General features: G+C 34.7%; 3 protein-coding genes across 5 annotated transcripts; 1 reads left to right on the plus strand and 2 right to left on the minus strand.

The window, feature by feature from the left end:
• Window positions 1–2,994: 2,994 nt before the first annotated feature.
• On the minus strand, window positions 2,995–5,343 carry LOC125610075 (root phototropism protein 3-like). Its single transcript, XM_048781775.1, has 2 exons — window positions 4,228–5,343; window positions 2,995–3,744 (listed from the first exon to the last, which is right to left on the minus strand). Exons 1-2 carry the CDS (start codon window positions 4,993–4,995, stop codon window positions 3,157–3,159), a joined length of 1,356 nt encoding a protein of 451 aa, XP_048637732.1. The 5' UTR covers window positions 4,996–5,343; the 3' UTR covers window positions 2,995–3,156.
• A 4,375-nt stretch (window positions 5,344–9,718) lies between these two features.
• Window positions 9,719–14,188, plus strand: LOC106367646. 3 transcript variants are annotated; one of them, XM_022691076.2, is made up of 6 exons: window positions 9,721–10,449; window positions 10,544–10,725; window positions 10,868–10,934; window positions 11,093–11,297; window positions 11,671–11,983; window positions 12,313–14,188. In XM_022691076.2, the coding sequence occupies exon 6, from the start codon at window positions 12,445–12,447 to the stop codon at window positions 13,951–13,953; it is 1,509 nt and encodes a 502-aa protein (XP_022546797.1). In that variant the 5' UTR covers window positions 9,721–10,449; window positions 10,544–10,725; window positions 10,868–10,934; window positions 11,093–11,297; window positions 11,671–11,983; window positions 12,313–12,444; the 3' UTR covers window positions 13,954–14,188. The 3 variants fall into 3 exon arrangements, with proteins under 3 accessions (XP_013662918.1, XP_013662919.1, XP_022546797.1); XM_013807464.3 differs by having other exon boundaries at window positions 9,719–10,449; window positions 11,671–14,188; XM_013807465.3 differs by having other exon boundaries at window positions 9,719–10,449; window positions 11,098–11,297; window positions 11,671–14,188.
• A 5,715-nt stretch (window positions 14,189–19,903) lies between these two features.
• On the minus strand, window positions 19,904–21,980 carry LOC125610077 (caffeoylshikimate esterase). Its single transcript, XM_048781777.1, has 3 exons — window positions 21,579–21,980; window positions 20,663–21,008; window positions 19,904–20,380 (listed from the first exon to the last, which is right to left on the minus strand). Exons 1-3 carry the CDS (start codon window positions 21,910–21,912, stop codon window positions 20,074–20,076), a joined length of 987 nt encoding a protein of 328 aa, XP_048637734.1. The 5' UTR covers window positions 21,913–21,980; the 3' UTR covers window positions 19,904–20,073.
• Window positions 21,981–23,154: the final 1,174 nt, after the last annotated feature.

Here is a 23,154-nt window from a genome sequence, read left to right on the forward strand (position 1 = left end):
TGATCGTTCATCTAGTGCTTTAAAATATATTAACAGCCATATCTAAAGAGTACACTATATATGGATTTAGTTAACCTTTATTCATATGCTTTTCTATTCATAGTCTTAACTTATCTGCTATCACTCGATTATATATTTGAAAATGAACCTAGTCAACATATATAGACTATTTTATTAAATTATATTATATTATGGGAAAATTCAGATTATCTCAAATTTTAGTTTTTAAATTTATTAAATATATATTAGAGAAAATTAAAGTTTTTTATTTTAAAAAATCATGATAAAAAAGAAAGAAACATATATCTGATTCACTCGATTATATATTGGAAAATGAACTTAGTCAACATAGACTATTTTATCAAATTATTTTTGTTATGAGAAAATTCAGATTATCCCAAATTTTAGTTGTTAAATTTATTAAATGCATATTATAGAAACTTAGAGATTTTTATTTACAAAAATTATGATCAAAAAGAAAGAAACATATATATATTTAATATATTTTTTTTGTTACTTTTTATAAATTTAAATCTGTTGCATATGAATTAAAACAGAACCAAAGTTTTTACAGAAATTCTTATTATTTAATTATAAAAATCTAATATTATCTCTAATTTATTGGATAATAATAATAAAATAATAATAATAATAATATTAATAATAATAATTAAGAGGACGGTCTTATGTGAAATTATGCAAACATTGTCATTGGTCCACTTTTAATATCTTCTTTTTATTCATTTTCTCTTCTTTTTTTGGCATTTTCTTCTTTTCTTAATCGGCCTTCAACGTTTTTTTTCAAACATTATTCGGTACAAACTGTATTTTTTTTATGATACAACAACACAATCTTTAATTGACTACTGTAAACCACATATATAAAAATGAAGATGAAAAATACGTCCTTGCAAAAGTTACATTAATTTGTTAAATAGATTATGTGGTGTGGATATGTTGGATGAGCCATAAAGACTGCCTTATAAATTATTTGACTGAAGAGAAAGAATTTTCGGTCATGAGATTGTATCTTATATACTAAAACAAAGCTTGTGAGCTAAGTTATCCAATAATAGATGCTAAGTTATTTTAGATTTGTTTCATAATTTGGTATACTAGTGTAAGTCACATGTTAAATATTTTTTTATAAGTAAAATAAAAGCAAAGAATAAGATATTTCAATATGTATTAAAAATTATGACTCAGACATGACAAAATTTTCTCCAATTAATAATACCATATATATATATATATAAAGATTGATTATTTTCTCGTGTTGCTACCTTATCAAAAGCTTGTGTATTAACTTGACACATAAACATATTTTTAAAAAATTAAAAAATTGTCTCAAATTTAAAATAAACCTATTTAAAAAAACATGTAATAATCCATAAGTTCTTTTTTAAAATCAGAATTACATTTTAATTTCAATGACATGATGGTGGGTGTATGTGTGTGTAACTACGTTAAGAGGTTAAGGTGTGAGTGATAGATTATAGTGGATTGTATATATGGACTTCGAGTAAAGAGATTTAGTGTGTCAATCTTGTTAGCTAAAGCCTAACACGGAAGATACAATCCTCTATATATTAAAAGAGAAGCATTACAACATATTTTTGTAGCCACATGTCATCACCACAATCATTCTTAGAATCCTTAGAAAAATATGTTGGTCCATATAAATATATAATAAGCTTTTTATTAAACTAACCATAAATTAATCATAAATATTTTTCATTGTTTCCTTAAATAAAAATCACAGAATTATCTAATGTGGCTAAAGTATATATGACAATTAATGATTTTGAATAATAAAGATTTGATAAAAATTAGTCTATTCTCTATCATTTTTTAAAATTTTAACTTATTAAAATAAATTAAACAACCACATTAACTATATAATAAAAATTTAGATTTTTTCCTATATGTTATATTTTGAATTTTTAAAAACGAATATAAATGACTAAAGTTGTTAAAAAAACTCACATTGAAATTTTTTTGATCCATGGTTTAAAATTTATGTTATAACAAGATACAAATGATTAAGAAATTACATAAGTAGGAAATCTCATTTAATAAATATTATATATATATGTATATTAATATTTTTTTTAAATAAATTATATACCATATAAACTACATAAGTATTTTGAATTTGCTTTGAATTTTTTTGATAAACATTTTGAGCAATTATTAACAACTTAATATTTAGATTTTAAACTTTGCATTGAATGTTTTTAAAATTATAAATTACTAAAACTATTAAATATCCCACAAATTTTTTATTGTTATCATTGATTTAAAAAAATTGTTATAAATAAATACAAATGATCAAAAAAAATATGAGTATAAAATATTTTTTAACAGATGTCAATATTAAAAATGTACTATATAACTATGTTAATATCATTTAAACTTAATTTTATACCATGATTAATAAATTTTATTTAAGTATTTGTACCAATTTAATTATATACGTAATAGTTACTAAACTTTTAATTATACAATGTATATTTATTATTTAATAATATGTAAAAAATATATAATACTTAAAAATAATTTATATATAATGTTCATCCCGCGCAAGGCGCGGATCTTAACCTAGTATCCTAGTAAAAATCAATCCTGATAAGGAATATGACGTGTCTCACGCTCTAAAGAGATGAGTAACTTTATTTATATAGATTGATAGATCGGATACAAATTGCTCAAATATTAATTTTAACTTATTAGAAAACCAAATGTTTTATTCTAACTTTGAGATTATAAAAGTACAAATGACAGATAGTTATATCAAGAATGTTTTGGGCTTGCACTTTACCCATGTATACCCAGTTACCCACTTTGCAGCTGATGCCGAAAGCTTGAAGAGGACATGTAATGCTTTGAAACCATGTGGTTGAAGGTTAAACAGACAAACCAGGTATAGAATAAGCTAAGAGAGGAAGTTTCATTGCATTCTCTTTTCATAAAGATCCCAAAAAGCAAGAAGAATGATTTAATAAGCTTGACCCACAACTCATCGATATGCCTTATTAGCAATGAAAATATACAAGTAATAGCTTGACAAGAGCTTCAAAATAAAGAACAACAACAACAATAACGCAAAATAAATAAGGACATGATGAAAAGAAAAGAAAACTCTGTTTTCTTTTTTCAAGACATTGATTTTCTCCACCTAGAAGGTGTTCTTCCTTTGACAAGCTTTGTCTTCATATTACTAGGTGTCTGAGTCTCATACCCAAAGTATTCTTCTCTTTCTCCATTTTCACCAAACTCTTCACCATTCTTATCCAAAACGCTAACGCTAAAACCACTTCTAAACCCCAACTTCTTCCACCTAAAAAAACCTTTACTCCCACTACTACATTTCTTCTCAACCAGCTTCTCTAACTGCGTTTGCATTGCTTCAAACTCGCTCTTGAGCTTTGCCATATCCTCTTTCAATCTCTTAATCTCCATCTGCTGGACATTCATCTCGCGTTTGGACATGCACCGAGCTGGACCTGACTCTGAATAGTGTGAACTAGAAGGGTTTGGACTGAACGTTAAGCCACTCCAATCATTGTTGTTGTGGCGGCTCCGACTCATCTTCGCCTGCTCAGTGAGTAAAACTTGAATAACAGTTCTAACCGGTAAACGATCATTCTGCGCAACGTGAAGAGATGCTTCCACTGATAGCTTCTTGCTGTCTATTAGTCCACAAAGTCTCTTCCTTTCTTGCTTGGTCACTTTAGGATGTGCCTAAACAAATAAAACCAACTCTAATGAAATCAAACCCATCACAAATTATGCTTAAAGTTTCCGAGTTTGAATTGCCAATCTACTCATTATCAATACTAGCTCTAAACAAATTAACCAAACCAAATATCGAAACCGAACCAATAACCGAATGGACACTCAAACATTAATTGTTTATATACTTAAAATATTAATTATGTTTAATTTTGGAATAACACAATATACTAAAAATAGTATTTATAAACTGAATAAAAAGAACTACCCGATGCTTAATCTGAAAATTCCGAACTATCCTACTTCTTACTCTAATTATCTGAAAAATGGAATGAAACCGAATAGGATTCATTTTTTTTAATAGCCGGTTCCTAATCTTGTTGTATGTACCAAATCAAAATGACCGAACCGAAGTTAAAATGAATGCTATAAAATACTCGAACAGGCTAGTCAATATTATTGAATTAGAAACTCATAAAACTTGACATTTACCTTGAGGTAGGTGTCAATTGCGCGGTATAAGCCATCTTCTGTACCACGAGCATGGTTAGGGAGAGCTTCGGCTAGAGAAATAAACTCCGAGAGACTTAAATCGCCGTCAACGGCTACTTCAGCTAAGTAAGAGTCGACAAGCTTCGCCACTTTAACTAGAGAAGCACCAGACTTGACTCCTTCGCTATCTAACCCTGCGAACTTCTTAACCAAACGAGTCACTAGCTCAACGTCTAACAACGTCCCGCACGTGTGACTAAACGAAGGTATCATCAGCTCCTTGAGGGAAGCTTGGTCAAGCTGCCACGCAACCCTCCCCTCGAGCTCCGCCTTGTAGCTATCATCTGCTCCGACAAGGTTCGCCGTCCTGAGGAGACGGAGGAGGAAGTCGCAAGAAACAGAGTCTTTCTCCGGCGGGATGATTCCGATGAGTGTTTCGACGTAGAAACGTTTCTTCATCACAAACGCCGTTACTGAGAAGCTCTCCGACTGCACTTGCTGCTGTTGAGACTGTTGGTTCGGACCATCGGGGCTTGTTGTGAAGATGTCGGAGAGGTCAGGGAGCCACTTGGAAGCGTAATGAGTGATGATGGAGCCGATGAGATCGGGACGGACACCTTTGGCTTTGATCTGGGCTATGGTCTTAACGAAGTAGTCGATGTCGTGAATGCTACTTTCGTCGAATAAAGAACATTCCATCTCTCCGACGGTGGTTGCCGGAGATTTGACGGAGACGGGGGCAGATTCCGGCGAAGATGTTTTCTCCATGTCGCTGTTCTTTTCAGTGTGTGCGTGGGAGTGAGTGTGTAAAGTGGGTAGTTTATATAAAACTGTGTAAGAAGAAACTCACGGACGTTGCTCTGTTCTTGAAAAGTCTTGTTCGAAACGTCATCGTCTTCATCATGACTCTAAAGGCTAAACTCCAAAGCATACAACAAACACTTGCCATTTCCTATAAAAACAATCGAGTTAGATCTTAGAAATCCACAAAATAAGACAAGAAAAAGAAAATAATCTAGACAAATTCTTGAAATTTTCAGTACAAATTTTTAGGACGTAAAAACATGGTCAAATCGTTAAAAACATTCGGGTTAAACTAAGTGTATTAGATCAACTAGAAAAATGAGTATTATTATGAGTTTGGATCTAAAACCCCTTCATAATCCAAGAAACAGGGTTGCAAATATACAATGAATACTGATTTTTATTTAGGTATCTTACTAATAATATAAAAGTTCTTATAAATTATCTTTATATATATATATTAGTACATAGCCATGAAAAATTAATATTATATGTAATTACCATAATTTTCATTTTTATCATTCAAAACAAAAATACAATGATTTCTTCCCCCCGCTTACTTTTACTGAACATAATGTAAATCGAACTTTAACGATCAATTACTTGTTTCTCAGAACAAACAAATTTACTATTAAAAGACTGAAAACAATAATTTATTCATTTTCTATAAAAAAAACAACAATTTATTCACAAAACAGTCATATAACTTATATCTTACAAAAGTTTTTTAAAAACTATAATCTTGTACAAATAATAATATGATAATCTATGAATGGTTTAAATAAATATTAACTATTTTCAAGTTATGATAGCCCTAATATCACAATTTCCATTTTTACTGTTTTCTTCTTTCAGTGTGATGTTGCAGTGTGTGTGTAAAGACTTAAAGTGTGTAAGCAACTTACGGACGTTGCTCTGTTCTTGAAAAGTCTTCATCGAAACGTCATCGTCTCATCATGACTCTCAAGGCTAAATTCCAAAGGTAAGAACAAATTCTTGCATTTCCAGTTACAAACAAAAAAGAAAGAGCAAATTCTTGCATTTCCTATAAAAAACAATCAAGTTAGATATTAGAAATTCACAGAAATAAGACAAAAAATCCAGACGAACTATTCAGATTTTCAGGACAAGTTTGAAGCTTTCTAGTGATAAACAGAACCCAATTGTTATTAAGAGTTTGATATTTTCTGTTTAAAAGGCTAAAACCTGGCTAAATCATTCAAAATTTTGAATTACACCAGGATCACCATAAGCAAAACCTAAGAGTCATATACTTGAATGACGTTTAGAACGAAACTGGTATTACACAATTTTGGGTTTGAAAAATTACAAGTTTCATCCCAAAATTTTCTGGTAATAAAAAAAAAAAATCACGATTAATTGGTAATCATAATCTAACATCATAATTTTCATTTTTTCCATTTGTGTTTAGTACCAAAAAATAAAGTTACGATTAATTGGTTAGGCACTTCACTATAAGCCATTATCAACGTTTGTTTGCATATAGCAAACTTTTGACATTGGAAAAAACTATATGAACTAGTTAGCTAAGTTGTAAAAGTCATAGTCCGCATTATCTAAGTTGTAAAAGTTAAGATGGTTTCACATGACTATAGTTGATTAAGCTTTTGCCAATAATTATTTCCAGACCATCGAGCAACCCTATGAGAATCTGATCAATGATAATGCCAAAACTGATTTTCCGTCATGCCAAGTATTATATAAAATTTGTCTTGCCGGGAGAACAAGAAACGAAAGCCACAAACTTTGTAATCGAAGGACACGAAAACATTGAAGGTAAAGTTTAAAACATGTGTAAAAGATATGAGATGGGCCATATGGCTGGTTCGGGACATAATCCTACCGTTGGAGAGGATTGAGAGGCTGAGAAGAAGATAGAGATAAGAGATTATGTGAAGACAAACTCTTCTTTCAATTCCATTAAAAAGAAAGATATTTTAGAAGAGAACAAATACAATTTTTTAATACGTACAAACATGGGAACATAGACGTGTCGTTAATATTCTCTTAGGACAATTAACGTACGTGTGGACTAAAACTGAGTTGAAAAACAGACAAATGTAATTAAAACCATCTTTTTCATTTGAAGATGATGCATGCACTACACAACATTGTATTGTATGGTCCCATTTTGTTATCTTTTAACCGACTAACAGGTTATGGATGGATCTATGGATTGGTATATTTTTTGGACGAAGTAACCATGTAATTCACCGGGACAACCTACTTCATCATCATCACTTTCATCCTTCTCGCCGAAGACGAGAACCGTATTATCCCCCGCCTCATTCATGAGAATTGTTTCCCCTCCAAACGTTAAATGGAGGTGTGTGTATATATCTTTATCTATAACCGTTTTGCCATAGCGGTTCATTCGGGATCTGAAGATGTAACGGATGTCGTTTCGATGATATTCAGAGGGATATTAATGTCACAATTTAAGGTGGCTGAATTTCAAGTTTCTGGCGGTGCCGTGAACCTTGCTTTGACGCATTTGAGCTTTGCTTTGAATTCGCTGTCTTTCTATCGTAGAGGCCTCTTTACATTTATCTTGTATGCTTTATTGTATTTGGTTGGAACTCTCCGAATGTTTAAGAAGTAATGAAAGTTGTGTGTCAAAAAAAACATGTAATTCAATTTGTGTTCAAAAATATACTTTTTCCAACGCGATTTAGATGGGTTATCTAGTAGAGACAGCCCAAATCAAGTGATAGGCGAGACATGTAAATGTGTTATACCTAGACTCTCAACGGTCTAAAGAAGACAATATTTCCCAAGTATTCTGAAAATCAATAATTATTTGTACTATAACATAGCTTCCGCTACACCAGTAACTCTATCATTGTTCACACTCTAGGTTTTTGGCTTCCCTATGTATCTGTAAAGCAACATCCAGAATTGCTTTACAAAATTGGTCGAAAGAGCATTGGTTGCAATAGCGATAAAAGAAAATGTCAAAGTCTTAAGATTCTAAGTATTTTATGATATCTAAACACTGCCGACCTTGAGATTTTGGGAGCTTTAAACAATTTTAGTAAAAAGAAATTTAGAACAATTTGAAGGCTATGTTCATATGTATTAACTCAAAAATATTTGGAGGGGGCTCAAAACTAATGTTTGATTTGGCTATGCCGAGGATCAACTCTGCTTGATCATTACATCACTAAGCTATATGTTTGCTTCTGGGTTAGCTGCGATGATCTTGAGCTTTTCCAGGTCATGTATAGCTTTGCCAACCATTTTATTATCCGGCATTGCAGCCCATTTATCAGCCAAGCCAAAGAGGAGACCGTAGGCAAAAAGGTGAGTCTTGCTTGGCTTCATATCCTCCGGGATAACAAAGAGATGGCCAAACAGAACAAACGGGTCCAAATATCAGTTTCTGATTGAAAATACATGAGAAGTGTGGCAAGACCTCCCATAGATTCACCAAAGAGGAAGGCAGGGAGATGCTTATTCACTTTAACTATACATAAAAAAAAAATTAACTATACATAAATTAAAAATATTTTTTTTTTGGAACACAAATTAAAAATATTTATCCTTTTTAAACAATACTAGAATTTTTACCCGCACATCCGTGCGGGTAGATTCTCATTTTATAAATATATAATGGATACCATCGCAAAACTTTAAAAGATATTTACATTTTAGTGTTATATATTATGTAAATCTATATTGTTATCGGTTATGTTTCTTATTTGATATTATTAATGTATAATGATTGGTTTTATATATTTTACTTTATTATTATTTGTTATTAAATATTAATATATTTTCGATTTTGGTAAAATAAATTCATAGTATGAAATAAAAAAATTGAGAATCTCCTTCATTTTTTCTAATTTTTACAAACTGAATACAATACATTTTAAATTTTTATTTAGTTATACTATAAAACTGATATTTTCTTAACATAATCTATATTTCTATGTTATTTATTTTAGTATATTGTGGGATTTTATAAGTAAATATATTATAATAATACTATATTATTAATTATAAAATCAATCGCTGCATTAATTTAATAATATTTAAAATTTTGATTAAGATTTTGTTAGGTTTTTTCAACATATTTTTTATAATTAAAAATAAAATTTAAATTGACAGTTAAAAATTTATTTATTAATATCTATATAATTTATAAGATTTTTTAGAAATGTTATATATTAAATAGATTAACTTAAATAGTCAAATAGATGTAATTGATGAAATAGACCTAGTATAAATTTTTATGATATTTCTTTTAATAAAGAAGATATAGAATATAATTATAACATTGGAAAAATAGCATACACTTTTATTTTATTTTATTTTATGATAAAATTTTATTTAAATTAATGTATAATAGTATATATTATTAATTACGAATTTAATCAATTGTATTAATTTAAATAAAGTATTTTAAATTTTTAGAAAGATTTTGTTAGATTTTTTCTCCATGTTTTGTTATAACTAAAAATAAAATTTAAATTTACAGTTAAAATTGATTTATTATTAATATCTTTATGTATTGAATAGATTAATATAAATAATTAAATAAATATAATTAATGAAATTGATCTAATAAGTCTAGTATGACTTTTTTATGGTAGATAAAAATGGTACGATAATAAATCTAAAACATCTAACATTTGAAAACGGAGACATTATAATTTTGTAAATGACTTTGATTCGTTACTACAAATGACTTCTTACATTATTAACGGAGACATTATAATCTTGCAAATGACTTTGATTCGTTACTACAAATGCCTTCTTACATTTTTTTCCGCAATGTTATGATTACCTATAAGGATGAAATGTAATAATATATGATTAAATTTAAACATACAAAAATGAGAGGGATAAATGATTGATTTCTTCGGCTCACCATTACGCATTTAGTGAAGAGAGGCTGTCATGCTGTAAAGCGTTGAATAGAAACACATTCAATGGAACAAATTGATTCCGTAAAACAAAATATCACTGATGATAAAAAAGAAGCCGTTAAAAAAGGAGATTAAGCATCGAAACAACGCGAAGAAAGGCTCGAGAAAATATAGCCGTTGGAGACAGGAGGCAAAAGCAGTAAAAAGAAAAAGAAAAAAAATAGTAATTCAAAATATGACCGTTGTGATATTAGTATATATATACTCGTCCCTTGTCCCTTATTTTTATTCAGATTACAAAATACATTCCCTCTGAAAAAAGGAACCAAGAAAGTTCCACTTCTCACTCTCTCACTCTCACTCTCTCACTCTCACTCTTTCATAGCTAGCTCTTTGATTCGATCTGATAATATATCATGGAAGGAACAACTGCGATGGTTGACCAGACGTACGAGTTCTTGGCTAATGCGATGGTTCGATGGAAGACGTACAACCGCTGCTCCGTTGATCTCACAGCAGTTCCAAGGTTCTTTATTTTTATCTTTCTTTTGGGAGTTTTGTAATAAGATGAGAGAGGCTGTTGTTCTAAATACTCTTTCTTCTTCTTGTTCATTCAACAGGGACAAAACAAAACGCCTAAGCAGATAGAAAACAAGGACTGAAACTGTTTCCCCCTCCTAACACAGAAGCAGCAACCTGCTAGAAAAGTAGCTAGCCCTTCTAAGGAATCCATCTGCACTGAGGGTAAAACCAGTCACATTCGTCTCAACCGAAAGGAACTAATCAGAAAATTGTGAAAAAGGTACACTCTGAATAACATTTCCATACCCGAATTTGATTTCATGTTCCTTTAGTACGTTCTGCTTCACGGATGCTTGCTTATATAAGTTTTCTTTTAAAAAACCCTGGTTCTCAACTCTTCTTTATGTTCGTTCACTCGTTAGGTTTATGTCCGTGAGCAAGAGCACGCGAGACTTGTCACTGCCTCATGCCAACACTTGTCTTCCACAGGTAAAAACTAACTCTTGATAGTTTCTCTGACTCTTTTCTCTCTTACTCTTCTTCGATTTTGAAATTGGATTGCTGTTTCTTCATCAATTTCGTTAAACTCTTGATCTCGCTGTATGCATTTCTGGTTTTTGACTGGATTTATTTTTTTTTCGATTTAGTGCAGGGGACATAGGTTTACGGATCAGGAAGTTGACCCAGATGATTGTGTTGCGGTGAAGGATTGGTGGTTCAACACTGGATTCCACTCAGCAAGTGATAGTCTATCTACACATTCCACTCAGCAAATGATAGTCTATCTACACAGCTATGGAGCAATATGAAGAGACCATTGAAAAATCTTGAGGTTGCTCACTTGCTCATCAGGTTCCACCTTCTAGCTTCTGATGCGTGTTTGGTGTTTGCTAAGGTCTTTATATATTTTTTCAAAATATTTTCACTTGTTTTCTAAGTCTTTCTTTATATATTATTATCTTACAAAATATTTTCACTTTAAAAAAGGTACAGGTGATAAATTTTTAATAAGTTGAAAAGCAAACCAAACTTTTGTACCTTGTCTTTGGAATTTTCTACTGTGTGTTAGAGGTGTATATGTTTAATACTTTAATATGCTTTTTCGTATTGTAAATTTGTCACTTGCACCAACTTTCAAAGTTTTCATATTTTATTTTAAGCTTTTCGTATTTGACGTAAATTGTTGATTTAATTAAAGTTTTTAACGTTAAGTATTAACTTCTAGAAAGTAAAAACGGCGATGCAAAAGGCGATTCAGTGATCTAGGGTTTCGATGCTTCAAAGGGATTGGGATCCGGGGATTGGAGAGGTATTATCGGATCATTGGGATTCAGAGAGTCGATTTGGAGATGGGATTCTCCATGATCGGAATGTTGCAGATGGAAGATTGGATTTTCCTTCTGATTTTAGAACGGCTGGCTTGATCGAGGGTGAAACAATGATTGAGATTTGGATCTGGCGAAAACAAGGAAGTATGAAGTTTGGGTCCTTGATTTTTATTTCGATCATCTTTAAGACGAAATTGAATCAAGGAAGAGGTATATCCTTTCTTTCCTTTCGCTGGTTTTTTCAGAGATGTGGAGATATGGAGAAATTCTGCAAAGGGTTTCATATGGAAAGTTCGATGATATTTGTACAAGACAAGCGGGATTACCGAATAAGTTTGTGGTTAATGGGATTATTATGGGCATTTGATTTTGTTATCACGAATCAAATCAGAATTAGGGAAATTAAGGAAATTATTGGGATTTTGGTTCAGTATAAATGGACGAAAGGGTTCTTTCCTTGGATCATAGACCTTGCAACTTTCTCTCTTGCAATTGATAAAGTTCACAGCTTTATTTTTCTTCTTTTCGCTATGTCACAGAGTCAACTTTTGGGAAATGGGGGGGAGGTGAAGAACGGAGAAGGAGTTCGCAAACGTCTGAAGATATCAGTGGCCCACTTTGATAATTCGGCTCTCATCAAGAACTTTTCCAAGACCCTTCTCGGGAGATGTATGAATCCGGAGAAGCAGGAGATGCCGGCTCTAATTTCGAATCTCCCGAAGATATGGAAACTGGAAGAGAGGGTTGTTGGTACGGATTTGGGGTTTGGGAAGTTCCAGTTTGATTTCGAAACGGTGGAAGATATGGAAGGGGTTCTCAAGAATCAACCTTTTCATTTTGATTACTGGATGTTGGCTTTGGCGCGGTGGCAACCAAAAAAGTCCCTGCTCTATCCATCGGAAATACCTTTTTGGGTTCGAATCATTGGAGTCCCGGTGGAGTTCAAAACGGAAGCCACTTTTGAGAGCATTGGAGACGCCATAGGAAGAACGGTGACCGTAGATTTGGATCACTCTCGAGTGCAAGTGGTGGTTGATGCGTTTAAAGAATTGTGCTTTGAAACCACGATAGATTTCAATGGTGGGGAGTTCTATGATGGTGAGGAAGCTCCGGTATCACTGCGGTATGAGAAGCTGTTTGGATATTGTCAAGTGTGCGGGAGTCTTTGCCACAAGGACGACGTCTGTCCCCTAGATGTGAAGAACACTAAGAAGAGTCCAGAAAAGAAACGTGAGGGAAGAGAAGGTAATGGGGTTTGGCATGATGGAGCGAAGTACGATGATCGTGCAAGGAGTTATAAAGGTGTAGTCATTAATGGAAATGCGAATCAACAGCAAAAAGAAAGAGAGGGCCGTGAGTATTATGGCAAAGGTAAAGGCAAAATGGGGGAAGAAACCGATTCAAAATGGATGAAGGTGCCAGAGAGAGGAAATAAGAGAGCCAACAACAACCGTGGAACTTATAGAGGAGATGGGGAGGCTTCTCGATACAGACCTGCCAGGCGAGAGGACTCAAGGTCTGGTGTTCAGAGTGGGCATCTTCGACACTCTTCAGAACAGACTAAGCAACCGTTTCAACAAGAGGTTCGTGAGGAAGTTCGAGAGGAGGGTGAGATTAGGTCCGTTGCGGAGGCTCGCATAATGCCACCCTCTCAGGCGTTTCAAGTGGAACTGGCCAATACTCAGGCTGAGGGAACAACAGTCATCTCGGATCCTACTGACGTGGACCGTGGATTGGCAGAGGTACATGGTATGCAGGAGGATCAAGTTGACTTAGAAGATGAGGATGTGATGGACATGGATGAGATTAAGGCTCATCTACTTGAGAATGGGATTGATATGGATGCAGAGGATTTTTTAGAAGAGACAGCAGAGGAAGAAACTGAGGAAGTGATCAAGGAACAGGCAGAAGATAACAATGCTCATGTTACAGATGGGGGGACTGTGGAAGAGGAGCAAGGCCCGGTTGCTGGAAATGCGGAGAAGAAACCAGGACTACGTAAGAGGCTGTTCAAGGCATCGACCGGTACTGCGGGTAGTAGTAAATTGAGAGCATTTAATGCGCTTGCGTCCCCACGCAAGCGAGCTGCAGCGAAGCCAGGAGTGCGTCCGGGAGATACCATCAAGCAAGCGGAGAGTAAGGGTGCTTCAAACCTGAAACTTGGGACACAGAAGATTTGATTTATGGTTAGTAGATGTTCTAAAGGTTTCTCAAGCAGGCTGGGCTTGTCTTATGTTTTACTTTGTTTTCTGGTTTTAATAAGCTCTATGAGCAAGTGCGTTTTCTCTGTTTCGAAGTGTTGTAAGAGACTGGTTTTATTTGTGGTTTCCTTGGGGGAGAAGCAACGATTTAATACAACAGTCTTTTGTTATTGGCTTTGTAATCGTATTGGCTATTTTGATGGATATTGGATTAGAATAGAGTTCGTTGGGTTGGAATGGAAGCAGTTAAGTAGTAGTTTTATGGGTGAATGGTGTTTAATAAGTCTATCAAATAATCGGAAATGGCTGGTGAGGTTGTTAGTTTGTCAATGGTGGCGCTTGAAGTTAGGGATTTTAGATTGCGTTTCTTTGGCATTGGAAATTTTGAATCAGGTACAAGTTGGATGGAGAGGATCGTATTATGAAGCACATGTCAAGCGAATTGATGGTTCTTTTTCAAACCAAGAAGAAAGCGGGTTTGGTTTTTTTGGTGAAAGGAAAATTTTTCACGTGGGGGTAGATGGCTTTGCATATATATTGCATGTCTTTGGTGGATCGAAAAGTTATAGTTTTTATTTTATTTATGGAAGCAGAGTTATATCATTATGGAGGCTACGTGGTAGAATTTGGATTATGTTAGCGGTCTCTTTCCCGATCATTATGGAATGGTCCAGACCACAACGAACGGTTAACAATTGGAGTGTGGAAATCGGGTATCATTACACCCATAGACTCAGCTCTCAAGAGCAATTTAAAATGTTTTTTAAATGCGGGTTTTAAGTTGGAATTGTCGAGGAATGGGAAGTAAGTGGACGCTAAGCTATTTAAAGGAGATAAGGTATAAACATAAACCGGATTTTTTGTTTTTATCAGAGACAAAGCAAGATTCAGAGTTTGTCCAAAAATGGCAAGCTCATTTGGGGTTTGATAATATCGTTACTATAGACCCGGTGGGGAGAAGTGGAGGATTAGCGCTTTTCTATAATAATGAGTATCAAGTTAAGGTATTATTCTCTAGTAATCGAATGATAGATGTGGAAGCGGAAGCCCTGGGTAAAACGGTCTATCTTACCTTTGTATATGGGGATCCAGTTCAAAAATTGCGAGAACAGGTATGGGAACGGTTAACTAGGTATGGACTGGCGAGATCCGATCCCTGGTTTATTATTGGAGATCTTAATGAGATTACTGGTAATCATGAAAAAGATGGTGGGGCTATTAGGAGTGCAGATTCTTTTATTCCTTTCAATAATATGATAAGAAATAGTGGTCTGCTAGAATTTCCAGCTAGGGGAAATAAAATGTCATGGCAAGGGAGAAGAGGAAAAGGGAAAGGGGCTGTGTTGGTTCGATGTCGGTTGGACCGTGCGCTAGCAAATGAAGAATGGCATACCCTATTCCCGTGTTCTTTTACAGAGTATCTTGGGATGGTGGCCTCTGATCACCGTCCTGTGGTAGCTTATATGGAAGATAAAGTTCCCAAACGGAGAGGACAGTTTCGGTTTGATAAAAGGTGGATTGGGCAAGAAGGTCTCTTAGAATCAATCTCCATGGGTTGGATAGATTCTAATGAGGAGCGGGCAGGAGGGGGCGCCGCAGGTATAGTGGCAAAAATTAGTAATTGTCGACATGAAATTGCTAGATGGCGGAAAAATAATCCACCTTATGGAAAGGAAAAAATAAATGAACTGCAACAGGCACTTGAAGAGGTGCAAACAGATAACTCTAGGTCACAAGAGGATATTCTGGAAGTGTCGAGGAAGTTACAAGAAGCATATAAGGATGAAGAAGATTATTGGCACCAAAAAAGCAGGAACATGTGGTATTCATCTGGGGATCTTAATACGAAATTTTATCATGCTTTAACTAGGCAGCGGAGAGTTCGCAATAGAATTGTTGGATTACACGATGCTAATGGGAATTGGATTACAGATGATAATGGTGTGGAGAAGGTGGCCGTGGACTATTTTGAGGATTTATTTACTACTACTTCCCCAGCGGAGTTTGACAGTTTTTTGGCAGAGATTACACCGAGCATTACTTCCCAGATGAATCAACGTCTGGTGAGGTTAGCGACGGAGGAAGAGGTTAAAGAGGCTTTGTTTATGATGCATCCAGAAAAGGCACCAGGGCCGGATGGCATGACAGCACTTTTTTTTCAACATTCTTGGCATCTTATAAAGAATGATTTGGTAGAAATGGTTAACCATTTCTTGGTTTCGGGGACTTTGGATGCACGTTTAAATATTACCAATATTTGTATGATACCAAAAACGGAGAGACCTACACGGATGACGGAATTGAGGCCAATCAGTCTTTGTAATGTTGGATATAAAATCATCTCAAAAGTCTTGTGTCAGCGCTTAAAAAGCTGTCTTCCTTCACTTATTTCCGAAACTCAATCGGCATTTGTGGCGGGAAGATTGATATCTGATAATATTCTTATTGCACAGGAAATGTTTCACGGATTGAGAACCAACAAGGCTTGTAAAGGAAAGTATATGGCAATTAAAACGGATATGAGTAAAGCATATGATAGGGTGGAATGGGGTTTTATTGAGGTTTTATTGGAAAAAATGGGGTTTGACCTTCACTGGATTAAGTTGATGATGGAATGTATTTCTTCGGTTCAATATAGGGTTCTTATCAATGGTCAACCACGTGGCCTTATTGTGCCACATAGGGGCTTACGTCAAGGAGATCCATTATCACCTTATTTATTTATTCTTTGCACTGAGGCTTTAATTGCAAATATAAAAAAGGCGGAGAGAGAACAACAAATTACAGGAATGAAGGTAGCTCGGGCTTGTCCATCGATTTCTCATCTGCTTTTTGCGGATGATAGTCTTTTCTTTTGTAGAGCCCAAAAAGAAGAGTGTCAAACAATTCTTAGGATTCTAAAGGAATATGAGGCAGTTTCAGGGCAACTCATAAATTTTGATAAGTCTTCTATCCAATTTGGATATAAGATTGAAGAATCTGTTAGACAGGAGTTAAGGGATATCTTGGGTATTCAGAATCTTGGAGGAATGGGATCATATCTTGGCTTACCAGAAAATCTAGGCGGATCCAAGATCCAGGTTTTCAGTTTTGTACAAGAGCGTTTAAATAATAGAGTCAATGGGTGGACTTTCAAGTTTTTCACAAAAGGGGGGAAAGAAGTGGTTATTAAGTCGGTGGTTACGGCATTACCAAATCATACGATGTCATGTTATCGTTTGCCTAAAGCAACGGTGAAAAAGCTGACAAGTGCGGTATCACAATTTTGGTGGAGTCCAGGGGGAAGTACGAGAGGTATGCACTGGAAATCATGGGACAAGGTATGTCTTGATAAGGAAGAAGGAGGGTTGGGTTTTAAAGATATCACTGATTTCAACACGGCAATGCTTGGTAAACAGTTATGGCGTCTGATAGAGAAGCCAAATACCTTATTTTCTCGAGTTTTCAAAGGTCGGTATTTTAGGAATGCTTCACCCTTGGAACCGATTCGTTCATATGCCCCGTCATACGGCTGGCGGAGTATTGTTTCTGCTAGATCTCTGGTTAGCAAAGGACTAATCAAAAGGGTGGGATCAGGGTCTTCCATATCTGTATGGAATGATCCATGGCTCCCAACCACTCGCCCGAGACCAGCAAATAAAAATCAACACAATTTATACCCGGACCTTACAGTAGAGTCTCTCATTGACTCTACCTCGCGAACATGGAATTTAGGGGCAATTCGGACTTTGGTGGATCCTCAGGATGCAAAACTAATAGAAAGTATCCCACTAAGTAGGATTCAACAGGTGGATAAAGATGGATGGCACTTTACGAAAAATGGTAAATATTCGGTTAAATCAGGATATCAAGTGGAACGGATTTATCCTGACAGAGAAAGGCCACCTTTACTGATTGGGCCAACGGTTGATGTCTTGAAGGCTTACTGCTGGAAAATAAGGTGTCCACCAAAGCTAAAACATTTCTTATGGCAATTGGTGACAGGGTGCATAGCGGTTCGGAAAAATTTACATGCAAGAGGAATGCAAGGGGATATTGGTTGTGTACGATGTGGAGCTCCCGAGGAATCTATAAACCATGTGTTTTTTGAATGCCCTCCAGCTGTTCAAGTTTGGGCCCTTTCGAAAATACCATCAAATCCAGATGTTTTTCCAACGAGCGCCCTCTTTACAAACATCGATCATCTATTCTGGAGAGTTTTTCCGCAGATGGAAGATCATCAGTTTGCATGGATACTTTGGTACATTTGGAAAGGTAGAAATAATAAGGTTTTCAGTAATTTGGACATGGATCCTATGGACACGCTAAAATTGGCTGAAACAGAATCCACATTGTGGGCTGAGGCACAAGTAAAGAATGATCAGAGGATACCATTACCATCAGCAGCTACGGTACTGCCGGCGATCCCAGGAAGATGGTGTTTTACGGATGGCTCGTGGAAGGAGGGTTTTAATTTTTCAGGACAAGGTTGGTTCAGTACTCTGGAAGGTTTTGATGGTTTGTTGGGGGCTCGAAATGTGAGGGCTACTCTCTCGCCTCTCCATGCAGCAATGGAAGCATTATTATGGGCAATGGAATGTATGAAGAACTTGCGTCAATCTCAAGTGACGTTTGCAACGGATTGTTCTCAACTGGTGAAGATGGTTTCGGAACCAGAGGAATGGCCAGCTTTTGCAAATTATTTGGAAGATATCAAGATCCTGAGGGAGAGCTTCACCCGATCAGAGCTCATCTATGTACCACGGACGCACAATTCAAAGGCGGATAGTCTAGCACGCAGTGCTCGAAATCAATCGTCTTTCGTCGTTCACATGGATGCAGATCACCCAGTTTGGTTCACAGAGTCAGTATGAGTCTGTATTTTGATGACAAAAAAAAAAAAAAAAAAAAAAAAAAAAAAAAAAAAAAAAGTTTTTAACAATATTTTGTTTTCAAAAGAAAGTTAAATGTTAAATTTTAAAAATGTGAAAACAAACCGAACGTAACATCCTGTCCTATGGTCCGTTAGAGATTGTATAAGTTCAATAAGTTTGCACATACAATATAGATTTAACATTTAATTTTTTACCTATAATTTTTGGATTTATAAAAATTATTTTCTGCATTGCTTGTGAAATATTTTTATTTCAGAAAAGATAGTAAGTGTTACATTTTCAAAATTGTGAAAACAGATCAAACTTATTATGTCTCTACTTTCTTTGTTGTTGTTTGTATGTTTAATAATACTACAAGTAATGTAAATTTGACACTTAACTTTTTAATACATTATGAATATTTTGACAGATGTACACGTACTAAGTTTTGATTTCTTTTGAACTGTGACTTCTTACAAAAGTTCTTAATCGAACAATCGTATCAAAACTATTTTAATGTCAATATCTTGTTGCTGCAAATTCTGAACTTAATTAAAACTTTCAACATTGTTCAAGATCATTTTAGCAAAAAAAAAAATTTTTTTTAGCAAAAAAACATTGTTCAAGATCATATAAGTGTGAATAGAGATAATAATGGTAAAACCGTAAAAGGTAAAAAAAAAACAAGGGACGACTGGATCTTTACTTCTGTATCCGTCTACAAATTTAATTCGATAAAGCAAAACAATTAGAGGGAGATAGAGGCTTGGGTAATGAAGGCTAAATTCTAAAGGTAAGGTCAAATTCTTGCTTTTCCTATAAAAAACAATCAAGTTAGATATTATGGGTTAATTTGATGAATTGTATTGGATATATATTCTATGATGGAAAGGCTGATTCTCTCGCAACATCAGCTCTTTCAAATTTTCCACCTCATGGCTGAGAACTATGTTATTCCTTCCCATTCAGTAATGCATGGTTTGTTCCAAAAAAGAAAACTACTTGGTTTGTGTCCACCTTCAGTGTTGCTCCATGCTCATTTAAACATGTTAATCTTATAAAGTGTCAACCCAAAATTTAGAAAGGGATTCTGTAATCCATGATATATATAGAAGTTATTATTACATCCCAAAAGTCATGTTCTTGGATAAAACATAAAAACAACATAACAACTCGAATCAACAACCACTATGAGCCATGGTATCAATGCACATTTCTCTTCACAAAATGTAAGTTCCAATCTGCTTTACTTAGATCCATACCTCTCAACCCTCTCATCAATCCACTCTCTCATATCCTTTAACACAATAGCAACATTCTCATCTGGCTCTCCTTGAATCAACGAATGGTACATCCCATCATAAAGCTTCAGTGTTTTATCATCACTCGATGCCTTCTCATATAGTAGCTTCGACGATGAAGGACACGTCACTCCATCAGCTGTCCCGTGCACCGTCAGAAACGGAGCAGTTACTCTCCCGAAATTTTCCTGCACGTATAGTGTCTTCCTCAGTAACTCTCTCATTGTCCCCACTCTAGGCTTCCCTGTGTACCTGTAAACCAACATCCAGTCTTTAAAAAATTGGTCTAAAGAGTAGGCCTGGTCCGAAGCATATGTGACAATTTTAGTTGTATATACAACATTACGAAAACATATGAAAAATAATAAGGGAAAAATTATTTATCAAGCGTAGACCATTATGCAAAATTTTAAAATGTCAGAGAGTTAAGAGAAATATGTCATTACTAAGCCAAGAAGACCATATATGTTTTTTTAAGACCATATATGTTTTTTTAAGACCATATATGTTTGTAATATAAATCTTTTATATTACCTTTGTGGGTTAGCTGCAATAATCTTGAGCTTTTCCGGGTCATGGATAGCCTTCCCAACCATCTTATTATCCGGCATTGCAGCCCACGTATCAGCCAAGCCAAAGAGGAGACCGTAGGCGAAAAGATGAGTCTTGCTTGGCTTCATATCCTCCGGTATAACAAATAGAGGAGCCGAAAAGATCAAACCGGTCCACGTATCAGGTTCGGATTGAAAGTACATGAGAAGTGTGGCAAGACCTCCCATAGATTCACCAAAGAGGAAAGCAGGAAGATGCTTATACGGTTCACTGTCACGAACATGCTTAAAGAAACACAATGATGTTGCTGCAACTTTCTCCATATCACCTGACAAAACGAAATAAAAAGCCGTGTCCTAAGGTCTTTACTCACCCACAACACATTCAAACCTAAAACGCTAATCTGCAGAGTGACTTCAGTTTCAAGTAATCTCTCTGTTTTGCTAAAGTTAAGATTTTTCAATTAACCAAAAGATTCAAAACAGAGTTCTTTAAAAAGAAAACAGAGGAGAGAACGAACCCATGTAGCACAAAAGATCATAAAGATTTTACTTTTTTTTTACTGTAACACATTCAACTTAAAACCTTAATCTACAGTGAGACTTCAGTTTCAAGTAATCACTCTGTTTTACTTTTAACATTTACACATCAACTAAAGTTGAGATTTTACAATTAACCAAAAAGATTCAAAACAGAGTTCTTTAAAAAGGGAACAGAGCAGAGAATGAACCCATGTAGCATAAAAAATCCTAAATATTTTACTTTTTTTTTTCTGTAACACATTAAACTTAAAACCTTAATCTACAGTGAGACTTCAGTTTCAAGTAATCTCTCTGTTTTGCCAAACATTTATTCAATTAAAGTTTGAGATTTTTCAAAAACAGAGCAGTGAACGAACCCAAGTAGCAGCGGATGCCATCGGAACGGCCGTGACCAAGAAGATCGGCGGCGAAAACGGCGTAACCCCAATTGCAGAAGCTCATGCAGATCTTCTGGAACATCCAGCTCGTGTCGGATCCGTACCCGTGAGACATGTACACCGTCCCTTTGATCTCACCATCTAAGGGGAGAAAGCTCTGCGTGAAGAGCTTTCCGTTGGGTGTTTCGAAGTAGGATTTGGTGTTACGCACGCCTTGGGAAGTGTAGTACTCTTCCTCCGGCATGTCTCCCCAGAAATACGGCGGCGGTGTCGCCGGAGCTGAATTGTTTGACTTCTCCGCCTCAGACGACATCGTTTTCGTTTTCTTTTCTTCTTCTCTACTGAATTTGGTTGGTGGAGTCTGGGAAAGTGAACGCACGAAGGAGATTAATGAGAATATATATACAAGGTATATGGATTAAAATTGATTTAAATTAAAAAGATGATTATTATATTTAATAAAGGTTTTTGGTATTCACTTTTTTATTACAGAAACAGTTAAAGAGTTATGTGTTCTGCCGTTTCTGACAATGTAAGAAAAGGAGAATTATCATGCCACTTTTAGTAAATAATTAAATCTTATATTTAACAAACTATTATTATAACTTTGTAAAAAAATAAGAAAAGCAATAACTATTTTATACATCAAAGTTAAAAACATTTAATCTTTTCTAAACTAGAAAACAATCTAAAACATTTTTTTTTGGAAACACAATCTAAAACATTTAACACTTGAAAATTGAGACAATGTAATTTTCTAAATGACTTTGATTCTGTTATTGAGAATGATATTTTATTAATTTTACAATAATTTAAATGTAATAAAATATGATTAAATTTAAACAACTTAAAAAAATAGGAGGGGTAAATGATTGATTTCTTCAGCTCACCAACTACGCTGGGGTGGGCTCGGATAAAGTTTGGTGGGGTCAGTAGAGTTGGTGCGGAAAGTTGGTGTGAGGATCCGACCCGACTTGACCTGGTTCATGTCGGATAAGTCATTTGTTCACCTACCCCGATTCGGTTCGCTAGTATGAGCCTACCTAACTTAGCCACCTAACCCCATAGATTTGTACCGTCGGTCCGGTTTTATTTCAGCCCGAGTCTTGGGGAATAATTAAACAGTAGGCATTTATATGTTTTAAAACCCATTGGGCCTTCTTCTCGTAGGCCATTGATTAAACTTCTCTTTCCAGACAAAACCTATAGTTCATCTTCATAATTGTGACCCAGTTCATATGCTAAATGTTTCTATTACTATTGCATTGATTGAAAATTAAAATGTAACATTGGCCTTGATTCCGAAATTTTTTAGAAGTTATATGCATAATAGTTCCCGAAATCTAAGATTTGGTCCTAGAATACTCTGCAGACCAATCGAAAGAAACTGATTGATAAAAAGATAAGATAATTTGATACGAAAAGGATATGTAAAAAAAGTAATCATAAGAAATAATGACAAATTTAATATCTATGGGAACCTATAAAATATATTCAAATATGTAGCTTCCTCGTATATTACTGACACCCGTTATTGGAAAAGTACACAAATCGG

This window comes from Brassica napus, chromosome A6 (assembly GCF_020379485.1).
Source record: "Brassica napus cultivar Da-Ae chromosome A6, Da-Ae, whole genome shotgun sequence".
Lineage (NCBI taxonomy): Eukaryota > Viridiplantae > Streptophyta > Magnoliopsida > Brassicales > Brassicaceae > Brassica > Brassica napus.